The sequence below is a fragment of the Stenella coeruleoalba genome (assembly GCF_951394435.1).
Source record: "Stenella coeruleoalba genome assembly, chromosome: 10".
Lineage (NCBI taxonomy): Eukaryota > Metazoa > Chordata > Mammalia > Artiodactyla > Delphinidae > Stenella > Stenella coeruleoalba.
The window spans coordinates 65,020,135-65,033,573 of NC_137156.1; the positions used below are offsets into that span (position 1 = coordinate 65,020,135).

Consider the following 13,439-nt stretch of genomic DNA (forward strand, 5'->3'; position numbering starts at 1 on the left):
ACTAAAATCCCACACACAGCATGGCGTGGCCAAAAAAAAAGGGAGGGAGGGAAGGAGGAAGGGAGGGAGGGAGGGAGGAAGGAAGAATAGTTTTTTAAAATAGATTTTAAAAAACACTCTCATCATACACACAATGATCATTTTCTTTAAAATTCACTTAAGAAAAGCCTATTTCTGTGAGAAAGTAAAAAGAGAAACATAACCTATTTTTATTCTAAAGGCTATTTTATGAACCCTAGTTTTTTACCACTGTCTCCCTAAAAGAAGAGATGTATCTGAGTCTGCTCTAAACCCTCTTGGTTCTCCATCATGGAAGGTGGCATTGTGACATCATTTTGGAATAGAAGGAGCCCAGTATGAATCCTGGCTCCACCATGCAGCAAGGTGACATGGCCTTGGCATGCACCAGCTCTTCAACTGTAATGGCAGGACAATGAGAAGTAAGCAAAAATACTGGGGGTGAAGGGCCTGGCATACAAACATCTGTTCTCACCAGGATGTAATTTAGAAAAAAAAGGGAGAAGGGTATCTTTTCTAAATGCAGATGGTGGAGCTCCTGAGAAGTTCTCTGTGAACAGTTACTGTGGATGATGATGCTTTAGCACCATTAAGAACCAAATACCAAGGAGCCACAGCGAACCCCCTCCTAAACATTTATCCCAAGAGTTTTAGGAATTAAAAATTTAAAATAACTGTTTCTGAAAAATCACTTTGTGATCATCACTCTGTTATGCATTCATAGCTTTTAACTTGGAAGAAAATTAGATCTCACAAGGAGGTTTTAAAATCCACTCAAGCAGACAGACAGGAAAACTGAGAAATAAAGTATCCTGTGTCATGAGCCTGGCAGACTTCTAAAACTATCTCCACAAATGTCATTTAGATCAAGTGGCAAGTGGGACGATGGTAGCAAATTCCACAACTGCAATTTAATAGTGTGTGTGAGTGTGTGTGTGTGTGCATGCATGCGTATGAAAATGAATGATTCCCAAAGTGAACCTAGCGCCATTTTTGGGTCAAGGCAATAAGAACTAATATCTAAACATGTTTGGGGTTGTAAATTAAAAATTCATGTTGGTAACACAAGTTGTCAGATCATAGTTTTTTCCGTCATGGCTTCCTCAGGCAAACATGCCTGGTTATTTCCATGAGATTTAGAAATTCTGTCATTTGAGGAAGTCAGGGCAACTGACATTAGTCATGTCGGGAATCTTCTCAGGGCTCCAAGGGTCTTTCTATTTCTTATTTTTTTAAATTTTTATTTATTTATTTATTTTTTGCGTGGGCCTCTCACTGCTGTGGCCTCTCCCGCTGCGGAGCACAGGCTCCGGACGCGCAGGCTCAGCAGCCATGGCTCACGGGCCCAGCCACTCCGCGACATGTGGGATCCTCCCGGACCGGGGCACAAACCCACGTCCCCTGCATCGGCAGGCAGACTCTCAACCACTGCGCCACCAGGGAAGCCCGGGTCTTTCTATTTTTATTTCAGCTCACCTCTACACGCCTGGCCAGAGAACATGCATACCTCCCCAGAAAGCACAAATTTTGGCTCTGGCAAGCACTTGACACATGGTTATAAAGTACCTATAAAAATCTTACAGGGGGCTTCCCTGGTGGCGCAGTGGTTGAGAGTCCGCCTGCCGATGCAGGGGGACACACGTTCGTGCCTCGGTCCGGGAAGATCCCACACACCGCGGAGCAGCTGGGCCTGTGAGCCATGGCCGCTGAGCCTGTGCGTCTGGAGCCTGTGCTCCGCAACGGGAGAGGCCACAACAGTGAGAGGCCCGCGTACCGGGAAAAAAAAAAAAAAATCTTACACGAAGACTGTTACTAAAGCAATACAATACACAGCACACAGCCATACATATTACCCTCTAGGAAGGGAAGGAATATTGCGGGGGGTGGGGGGAATGCTGAAATTAAAGGTATATTTTAGGTTTAATGATGTCAGTAGTTAAGTTTGAAAGAATCGTGAGCTTGACTTTCAAGGTTGTTAAAATGTGGTGAATAGTTGCCAACCTGAAGGGGAACCCGTGAGCTAAAAGATGGGACAATTTGAGCATGAAAATGGGTAAGATCCATAATAGATTGAAACACATAAAAATATAAATTCAGGGCTTCCCTGGTGGCGCAGTGGTTGAGAGTCCGCCTGCTGATGCAGGGGACACGGGTTTGTGCCCCGGTCTGGGAAGATCCCACATGCCGCGGAGCAGCTGGGCCCGTGAGCCTTGGCCGCTGAGCCTGCGCGTCCGGAGCCTGTGCTCCGCAACGGGAGAGGCCACAACAGTGAGAGGCCCGCGTACCGCAAAAAAAAAAAAAAAAAATAAATAAATAAAAAAATAAATTCACAATACTAAACACATACACACACAACAGAAAAAAAACCCTTATTGGTAACCTTTGGAGACTGTGTGTGTGTGTGGGTGACTTGGCAGAGGGGTTGAACTCATTATTAAATAATAAATAATTAAGGGAAATAAATAAAGGGAATTTATTTATCCCTGATACATAAAGGGAAAGGATGAAGCATTTATCCAGCCTTTCCTGTAAGGATTGATTTTCAGGGTAACTAAATGATTGGTGAAGAAAAGCTTTTTAAATAAAAGAATCACTGCTAATAAATGTAAATATATAATAAATACATTTATTTACATAAATAATAAACGCACATTTACATAAATAAATGCATAAATAAATAAACGCAGACAGAATAATAAATTTAGAAATCTTACCATTTTGTAACACTTGGTAAAATAAATGATCTAGGAAGCAACTCTCAATGGCAGGTAAAATCTTAAGTGAGTCTAATGGGGAACTCTGGAACACCAGAACCACTGACCAATCTGAACGCCACCAAGAAAGAACCAACATTACAGGAAAAATGCCTGCACCGCCAAAGTGAACTTGAACCTACTAAAATATCCAGCACCATCCTGTGGTTTATTTATGGGAGACGTGTGGGAGGGAGGAAAGGAGGGGGAAGGATATGTGAAATGACACCATGCACTTTGAGTGCATGATCGGGTACAGCCAAACACATGAATGGCATTTTAAAAAAGAAGAAAAAAAGGGAGGGTGAATTGTTAAAACGTTAAAATAGATTTAAGAGAACTATTAGCGAATTCAAACAAATGAAGCATTCAAAGACATTTAATTAATGTTATTAGGAATTATGGTTACTTTTGTTGGGTGTAATATAGTAGGTTATGTTAAAGAATAAGATTTCCATTGGTTAGAGATACGTTTTGAAGTCTCCCACACCAAAGCGAGGAGGAAGAGATAAAATGTTGATAATTCTGAAGCTGTGCAATAGGTATTTGGGGGATTATTATGCTATTCTCTCTACTACTGTCTATAGTAGAAGATTTCTATAACAAAAAGTTAAGAATGCCAGAAAGGTGATGATCGTTATCATAAGAGTTCATTGTACTATTCTTTTTGTGTGTGTCTATCTTTGAGAATGTCTATAAATTAAAAAAAAAAATGTAGACAATCCAAGGATGAATTTTTAAGGATCTCTGGGATATATTGTCGACCCACCCAAGAAAAAGGCATAATGCCAAGAGGACCCTGGAAAGAGAACATGGCAGGCATTATGTGGTGATGGCTATAAAAGCAGATTCACTTGTGTGTAATATCCTAGATGACAATGGACATTCTGAACAGTTTTAGTCAGAAATCACCAACAGTGTGGTTTGCCCCCTCTGATGCTCTGTGCCACAGGGATGACCCCAGACTGAGTGGTGAGCAGAGCATTCCTCTCACCTGGCTGAGGTGGATGAGGCGGCGGCATCTGGTGGTGCATCAGAGGGTAGGGAGGGGGCTGCTGATGAGGCATCATGCCAGGGTGCCCTGCTGCTCCCAGTGGTGCCAGGCCAGGTCCCCCTGAGTGCTGGTGTGCCTGTTGAGGGTTCTGCCCATGCTGCTGCTGTTCCATTTGCTGTCGGGCTCGCAACTCAGCGTATTTCAGCTGTTCCATGTGGAAGTTCTGGCGTTCAGTAAGCAACTGCTGCCTCTGTTGTTCTAACTATTAAGAAAAGGAAGGGGAAGAGAAATGAAATCCGGAGAGTCTTTCACGATTGGATGCCAACGCAGGATATCTACATGATGCCTAAGTTCCACATAGCTCATCACAGTTACATAGTCACCTCCTCTCCTGAAACAACCACAGTGAGAGAAAAGGCATTATTTCCTGAGTAGAATGAAGTCAAGTTCTTCTCTATGTTAAGTATAAGGCCTGCCTTTCCTTGGAACCTTCACCCAGTGGGGGGCTATTATACTCAGGACACTTGTAATTCCCTCTGTTTGGCGGGCCTTCAGATATTTAAAAAACTGTTTCCATGACTGCCTTACTCTTCCCCAGGTGAAACAAGCCTCTCCCGTCCTCTTAATAGTTCCTTAGATACTAGTATTTCAAGTCAAACCAACATTTCCAGGTGCTCTCTTCTGCATGTGATCCTTTTGGTTACTATTTTAGAATGTGACACCAGAGTTAAATCCTCTGGATGAGTGGACGTGGCCTTAGCTGCAAAGATACACATTTTCTATATGGAACTTTGGCAGTACCATTGTAAATCTTAGCTTCCAAGTACCCAAAATTATACTGGGTGACACTTTCACAGCATATTTTAGAAGCTTAAATAAAAATTTACATGAATCGTGGTTTGAAGAATATAAGCATTTCAATACTCAAGATAATCTTTCTGGGGGCTTCCCTGGTGGCGCAGTGGTTAAGAAAACGCCTGCCGATGAAGGAGACATGGGTTCTATCCCTGGCCTGGGAAGATCCCACATGCCACGGAGCAGCTAAGCCTGTGTGCCACAACTACTGAGCCTGTGCTCTAGAGCCTGCGAGCCACAACTACTGAGCCCGTGTGCCACATCTACTGAGCCTGCACTCTAGAGCCCGCGAGCCACAACTACTGAGCCCAAGTGCCACAACTACTGAAGTCCGCGTGCCTAGAGCCCGTGCTCCACAACAAGAGAAGCCACTGCAATGAGAAGCCCGTGCGCTGCAACTAGAGAAAGCCTGTGTGCAGCAACGAAGACCCAACAGAGCCAAAAAATAAATAAATAAAAACAAATAAATTTATTTTAAAAAAAAGATAATCTTTCTGGGACCCAAATTAAAATACAGAGAAGTTAGGAAATTCAGAAGCCATATGCCTGACACTAGTGCAGAAAACGGAGCCCACCTTAAAAGCTATGAAAACTAACTTAACCCAGGGTTGACAGAGAAAATCACCTTTAACAGGAATGGAAATAAAAATCCAGATTTCTAGTAGTATAAAGATCATACGGAGGGTTAATAGCACTACTGCTTTTCTATAATGTTCTATCTCACCATTTTTGACAGCAAGATTTTATTCACTGGGAGGCATTTCTACAGCAGCCACAACAGCTCTTGGGCACTTGAGATGTGGCTAATCTGAAATGAGATGTACTATAAATGTAAAATAGTCACTGAATTTTGAAGACTCAGAATGAAAAAAATAAAATTTTCATATTGATTACATGTTAAAATACCATTATATACATATACTGGATTAAATAAAACATCATTATAGGGACTTCCTTGGTGGTGCAGTGGTTGAGAAACCACCTGCCAATGCAGGAGTTACAGGTTCGAGCCCTGGTCTGGGAAGATCCCATATGCCGCAGAGCAACTAGGCCCGTGCACCACAACTACTGAGCCTGCGCTCTGGAGCTCGCGAACCACCGCTACTGAGCCTGAGTGACACAACTACTGAAGCCCCCACACCTAGAGCCCGTGCTCTGCAACAAGAAAAGCCACTTCAATGAGAAGCCTGTGCAGCACAGCGAAGAGTAGCCCCCGCTCGATACAACTAGAGAAAGCCCGCGCACAGCAACGAAGACCCGATGCAGCCAAAAACAAAACAAAACAAAACAAAAATTATAATTTTTTTTTTAACGTGGCTACTAGAAAATTTTTAATTACATATATGGCTCATGTATTTCTGTTGGAGAGCACTACTCCAAGGCATTTGATAAGTTAAGGAAATGTAACATTTTAGCTTTCAGGAATAGTCAGTTTTATAGATAAATACTACATACTATCATTAGCAAAATCTAAGTGGAATACCCATGAGAATTAGCTTATGAATCTGGGCTCTTAGCAGAGAGCAGCTTGGGGAGAAGTCCCCGTGGAACCTAGTGAGAAGCCTCACTGGCTATCAGGAGTAGCAAGCAGGGAATGTCCATAGACAGATGGGGTGCTGGAAGACAGGCCGTGGACACAGCATGAAGACAAGCGGCATGGCCAGATGAGGAGAAGAAAAGGAAAGAACAGATGGTAACGCTTATATCCCCGGTGTTGGTTCGCTGGCTTGCAGAGTCTCACTTGGGAGAAGATCTGAAACGAACGATTTTGTGAGTGGTTGAGGGTTATCACAGGAGGGAGGAAACATGGTGTTACCATGGTCTAACAGGCTGGTGCGGGCTCTTCATTTTCTAAGGGTGACCCGAAGAGGCTAAACCCTGGCTCAGTTTGACATATCCTTCTTTTCGTAATCAGAAGGGAGTTGCAAGGTGTAAACAGCAAGAGAATCCTCTGGAAGTCCAGCTCTGCAAGATGACTAATCAGTGAGATAATGTAAGTAAAAGGCAGACTGAAAAAACAGAATTTAAAGATTCTGAAAAAACAGAATTTAAAGATTCTGACCATAAGTGCTATGGTCAGAAAGGTTTTGCTTTCTTCTAACCATTCTTTCCAGGAAATTTAGCACTTTGCTGAGGTTAGACTTAAGAGGTTGTCAGAAAAGGACCTCAACCTATGTTTTTGTTCAGCCACTATTGGTCTGGACAGGTCAGCTGAAGTCCAGCAGTTACATAAGAACTCCAGAATATAGGTCAAGATCTGCTTTATAAAAACCTGAACTGTTACTGGAGGAAGACTTTGTGTCTCTGAAGGGAAATTTTAGTCTCTGCCTTACCTATCTCAGTGTTTTTTTTTTTTTTTTTAACTGAACCAGCCTTTCTTTGGGAACTGACCTTAGTATCGAAGTATTAATCTTGGAAAGAAAAATTTGCCCAATCTTCCTAGTTTACAAATGAATTAACGTCAATTATACGATTTTTTCCTGAGCTTCATCTGTCATTTCAAAACATAGAAGGTAATTAGAAGAATTAAAAAGGACGTGATTAAACACACACATCCCTGAAAAGAACCCAGTTTAAGCTTTAGATCCAATGTGGAATGACCAGGCCCTCTGAAGTGAGAGCAACGTCCAGACAGCAGGCTACCAGTTGGCTCCAGAGGGCCACCTCTGTTCTAGGGCACATGCAACAGAGCTTATGGACACATACTGGCCCCACCATCCAGAAGAAATACCTCTCTTGTTATAGATATCTTACTGTTACTGAATCCAACTGAAGACTGCATTCACTTCTGTGGCAATGAAATGTGGGAATCTTTGAGGAGAGTTTGACAGTACTGAGCAAATTTTAAATTCACATAACCAATGACCCAGTGATTCCACATCTGGAAATCTGTCCTAGAAAACTGTATGTATATTTGTATAAGGCTAGTCATTAAAGTACTATTTTTGATGTACATTTATGTCTGAGATGCACTGAGTAAAAAAAAAGCAAGTTGCAACAATATTTATGTCTATTATATTTAAAAAAAAAAAAAACCTTTGTGCCCATGTATAAACATTACATATACACTGAAAATGTTCTGAAGACACTAAACTATTAACAGTGATTATTCCTAGGAATGAAACTGAGGGTAGAAGACACTTTTTAATTTATCCATTTCTTTATTATTTGAAAAATTTTCATCACACCTATTTTTGTAATTACAAAACAAAATACTAAAATTACCCAAGTTATATGCTTCAGATAACTCTATTTTCTTCTCTCCCTTTTCTATTTCCAAGGACTATAGATAAAGTCCCAACAGCTAAACCAGACAGTGTAAATTACTCACGTAAATAGGGCGCTAATGAATCTGTCCACTTTCTTTCAAGACTCTGATCTGGCTCTAGGGAACCCAGTTTCATACAAAGATGCCTGTGGCCCTGATCTGAAGACATCCCCACCCCCACTGCATTCAAACCCTGCCTTCCTCTCCCCCTTCATTCCTACACTGTGTATGTATAAAGCAGCCGAATCCAAGTGGAACCGGAACATAACAGAGCACTTTTCTACACCAAGACCCCAAACACACACACAGCTGCAAGTGCAGCTGAAGTTCACACAGAGCTCTTCTCCCAACTTCATTTGCATAGAACAGGGAGGCGGGGTGGGAAAGAGTAAAAGAAGGTGGGGGCCTCAAAAATCCATCTACACTGCTAAGGGTCGAAATACCAGCCAAGACTTGAAGCCTCTGACTACTCGGCCTCAGAACTGAAGTAAACACACCTTCCTTTGAAAGGTTTGGTATCAGTAACCGGACATCCACTTAAGAGAAAAACCAGACATACTCATTCCTTCTTACACCTCTGGCAAAACAAAACAACACAACTGCATCTTTCTGCTCCACTGGAGGCAGAAATCCAAAGGGGGACACAGCACCACTGTTGTGACTGTCATTCTGTCCTTGTAAAGTGCTTGCTGCCTGAGGCCCTACGTCTTTTTTTGAATCAGAAGTAAACCTGCTCAGTCCTAAGTACAGCTTTCTTAATCTCAAATAAAACTATCCATAATGTCACGGTGCATGTCTAATAACAGTTTCAATTATATGACAGGCAGTACAGCGATGAATTACTACAAATATGCAGAAAACAAAGTTAAATACAATTCTCCTGGGGCAGTATAAAATTAACTTTTTGTTCTTTTTTCCTTAATTTATCACAGAGTACCACAAACTTTTCTAACCCTACACCCCGTGTGTGAGGACGTCCCATTAGTAATAACTTTAAATCCATCCAGAACTTGACCGTTTCTCCTCACTTCCACGGCCCATCACCACCTCACGTGGACTTCCCAACAGCCTCCTCACCAGTCTCCCCTTTTCTAAACTTGTCACTTTATATTCTCTAGACAGTGGAGAGACTGATCGCCACTTAACTGTAAGGAAGATGATGCCAGTTTTCTGCATGTATTCCACATTTTTATGGAATAAATAAAATAGGCCCTGCAATTATTCCACATTTTAATCACAGTAAAATGTGAAAGGCCTCTGGACGGTTTACAGGGACTTCTGTGATTAGGGCACCATCATCTCTGCCTTCACCATCTTACCTCTCCCTACTCACTCATGTCCCAGCCCACCCCACCTACTCCTTAGTTCCCAAACATGTCAGTCACGCTCTTGCCTCAGAGTCTCTCTCTAATGCTGGCTGTTTCTAGGGCTTAGAGACATTCGCCCAACTGTCAGTTTCTCAACAGGGCTTACACCGATGACACCACTTAGAACTGAAATCTTTCCCTTGCCCCGCCCAATCTCACTTACACAGCCTGAAACATACAGGTATGTATACATACACAGTATATATGCATGCATATACATACAAAGCACATAACATCTAACATCCTTCATTAATTATTTAAGTTCTACCAAGGCAAAGAGTTTTGTTGGGTTCTATTCACCAGTGTTATCTCCAGTACTGAATACACCTAGAACAAAGTAGGTGCTCAATAAACATTTGCCAAATGAAAAAATGAACTTAATCCATCATCTATGATGTGAAAGCCATCAGCTCTGGGCAAACTGACTCTTCAGTCTCCTCAGCAATCATACCCTTCTCTTCACAGTTTTGGATTTGGACCTTTTCTACAACTCACATCAGTCCTTCCTCTACCAGGAAGCTTTCCTTGATAATCTGAGCCAATCACGGCCTCCTCTCCTCCGACTTTCCATAGCCTCACTACCTCATGGTATCTTTGTGTCAGTTTCTCATCTACCCTCTCACCTCCTTAAGGACAGGGTCCAGGTTTCTCACAGCTTTGAGTTTCCTACAATGTCTCTCTTTTCAAAGGTATACAATTTCTATACCTAGTCAAACGAGAGCATTAAGTACAGAAGCTATAAATGAGATCAACACAGAGATTCTCACTGGTCTCAAAGTATTTTTTTTTCCCCCTTTAATCCAAATAAGAATGCTTTAGGTAGGACCCAGGCCCTCCAGTTCTCTTCAGTCCCCAACACAGCCCATGTCTGACACCTGTTCTCTTGAGTGATGTCTGCTATCTGCTTGGCATGGAAGGCTGCACACTTGGGCAGACCCTCTCAGTTTCAAACCCAGGGCCAGCTCAGCATCCTCACCTCAACTGGGGTCAGTAGTCTTCGTCGGGCTTCCCTGGTGGCACAGTGCTTAAGAATCTGCCTGCCAACGCAGGGAACATGGGTTTGAGCCCTGGTCCGGGAAGATCCCACATGCCGCGGAGCAACTAAGTCTGTGTGCCACAATTACTGAGCCTGCACTCTAGAGCCCGCAAGCCACAACTACTGAACCCACGTGCTACAACTACTGAAGCCCGCACGCCTAGAGCCCGTGCTCCACAACAAGAGAAGCCACCCCAATGAGAAGCCCGCGCACCACAACAAAGAGCAGCCCCCGCTCACCGCAACTAGAGAAAGCCTGAGCACAGCAACAAAGACCCAAGGCAGCCAAAAATAAATAAATAAAAATAAATAAATTAAAAAAAAAAGTCTTTATCATGTCAATTCCTGGACAGACTCTGTATACTCCATAACTGACTTCCTCCAATATTAGTACTTTATGAGAGGACTGTAACAAAAGCTACTGAGCTCTAATTATAGCTGTATACATAATATCTATAAAAGATATTAAATTGTTATATCCTTATTCTTAATTTCTAAATAATTAAGACTCAAGAGAACATCTGATTTTACGTCATTAGAGAGAGAAAGAAACTTCATATCTGATTCTGAAAGTATATGAAAAGATTCTTGAAATCTGTTGCTATATAAACAAAACCAAATGTTTAATTCAAAAAAGCATGTCCTGAAGCTACTGGTTCCTAGGTGAAGATGAGCAGGACCTCACCTACCGTGAACTGAGGAGTGTGGTAGGCAGAGCACTAGTCAGTGGGTTAGAACGCGCCGCTCCTGGCTGACCTGACCCCTTTCCACAATTTCAACTTTCATGAGTCATATAACAAAGGGTATCAAAACCCTGCATATCTCAGAGTCTCTAGGTTAAAATGCGGTAAGAATGGCTCATTTCTTTATAAATTTTGAAGTACTAGATAAAAACGCAGAGGTGAACAAACACAGGTTTGAGACCCAGCTCTGTTATTTATGAACTGTGTGATCTGAGATACATGAAGTGTACCTTTTTTAAGCTCTAGACTCTTCATCTACGAGAATGGTTAACAAAGAAATGGCCTCATGTTCCCACCCAGCATCACTGCTGGATTCTAAATGTTCATAAAGCCAACAAAGACTTATAAATATTAAGAATTTAATGTATAATTGTTGATTATTGGTTTGCATAAAGGGAGGCATAGAAATATTTACTGAACACTTACTCTGTGTTCTAGGCAGTGTGCCAGGCACATGCCATAGTTCTCTCATTTAATCCCCACAACAGTCCTGTGAGGAGAGGAAATCATCAGTAGGAAAATAGCCACGGCTTTGCTCGCTCACAGGGAAGGACAGGATAACTAGTGCTGGGAAGGAGAAAAATAGATTATGTCTTACTGTGCATGAAATGAATGGAAGCCATTTTAAAGTTTGTAAGATTTTTTGGTTCTTGTGATAGTGAGCCTCCAAGGTTGCCCCCAGTGATCCCGCTTCCTAACATTTAGGCCTTCTCCACTGAGCCCTGGCAGCCCACAGCCCCACCCAAACCCAGAATCAAGGTTGGGCTGTGGGACTGAGAGAATATAGCAGGAGTGCAGGAATGTGCCTGCCAAGTTTAGGTTATAAAAGATACTGTGGCTTCCACTTTGGGTGCTCTTTCACGTTCTTGCTCTTTTCAGTCACTTGCTCTGGGGGAAGCCACTTCATGAGGAGTACTATGGAAAGGCCCACGTGGCAAGGAACTGAAGACTCCTGCCAACAGCCACATGAATAAGCTTCGAGGGGTATCCTCCAGCCCCAGCTGAACCTTATGAAGACTGCATCCTAACCAGAGACCCTGAGCCTGATCCACTCAGGAAAGCTGCTCTCAGATTCCTAATCCTCAGGAAATGTGTGAGATACTGTTTTCAGCCACTACTTTGGGTTAATTTTTTACATAGCAATAACTAATACAGGTACGGTACTGACATTCAGTGGCTAGGGCTAGGGACTGTCTTATATAATGAATTTTACTGCCCCAAATGCTGATTAAGAAAAAACAGGCCGACCACCAAAGGACTTGAGAATATCAACCTTGTGTGGTGAAAAAGATTCAGTAGAATGTTTTCCCACATTTTTGGTTGTGCTGTTTTATTCAGAGACCATTCTGTAAAATGTTTTATGTGCTCAATTAGAATTTAAGATAAAAAATAGATTCAAGTAAGAAAAACCCAGTGGACTCAGATTAATTTGAGATAAATAACTATGAGAAATCCAGAGCACAAGGATGTCTGAGAATCAGTGGAGAGAACTGGGAAGGGCCTGAGTACTCTGCTATTCCAGGGGACAGTTCCACTAGGGGGGTTTAAAAGAGTGAGGAATCCACAAGTTCACCCTCCGAAGATAAAGCAATTTAGAGCTGAGAAAAGAGCCCCTTGACAATCTAGACATAGTTGCATTAAGTGCCCAATCTTCCAGGCTAACAACATCAGTTCTGCTTCATGAATGACAGCAAGGCGTCTGGTTGCCAGTGGGAACTACGCAATGATCACTTGAATTCTGCATGTGCCAATAATCCATTATGTAGCCCCTGTTATCCCGAGTACCCCAAAAAAATGCTATCAAATGACAAAAGGGCAGCTTATTAGGGTAAGATAAACACGAACACTCACTCTTCAAAGCTCCAGCTCACCTCTAGGAAGTTTTCTCTAATACCCTCTCCTTCTCCGCATCTTCCATGTATGTTCCCTTAAGAACTGAACACACGATACTGTCATTTGTCTTCTTGACTGTCTTCCCTGTTAAACTAAAGTAAGGTCCCCTAGCGTAAACTTTCCTTTCCACTTTCCCAGCTTCTGACACTGATGCTGGCATACATCCATTCAACAGACACGTAAACAAGGGCCTATGATGTGCCAGCTGTGTGTGAACAAAGACACTTAACAAACTTTGCCCTCAAAGAGAATACACTCTGGTATGGGAGGTGGACGCATGAACTAGCATTTACAATATAGTAAGTGCTCTGTTAGGCTGCTACAAAAGCAAATGGGGAGGGCATGTCACTCACAGGTTCAGGGCTGAGGGATGCAGGAGGTTGGCAAAGAGTAGGAAAAAAGGCCTTGCTGGTGGAAGAGCAGGATGCACTCAGGTGGCAGAGAACACACACGGCCATGAGGGAAGCCTGCATGTGGCGTGCTATGACATGACTGGTGCACAGAGAGCAATG

The 13,439-nt window shown here is 42.5% G+C and overlaps 1 protein-coding gene across 3 annotated transcripts in view; it reads right to left on the reverse strand.

Moving 5' to 3' along the window:
• The window catches only part of SMARCC1 (SWI/SNF related BAF chromatin remodeling complex subunit C1), a gene marked incomplete at its 5' end in the record, with an annotated part of 203,228 nt that overhangs the window by 15,672 nt on the left and 174,117 nt on the right, over positions 1-13,439 (reverse strand). For all 3 annotated transcript variants that reach the window (XM_079933951.1, XM_079933950.1, XM_079933949.1), the window contains one exon: positions 3,766-4,027. In XM_079933951.1, the coding sequence (XP_079790077.1) occupies positions 3,766-4,027 (262 nt within the window). The remainder of the gene's footprint in view (positions 1-3,765; positions 4,028-13,439) is intronic.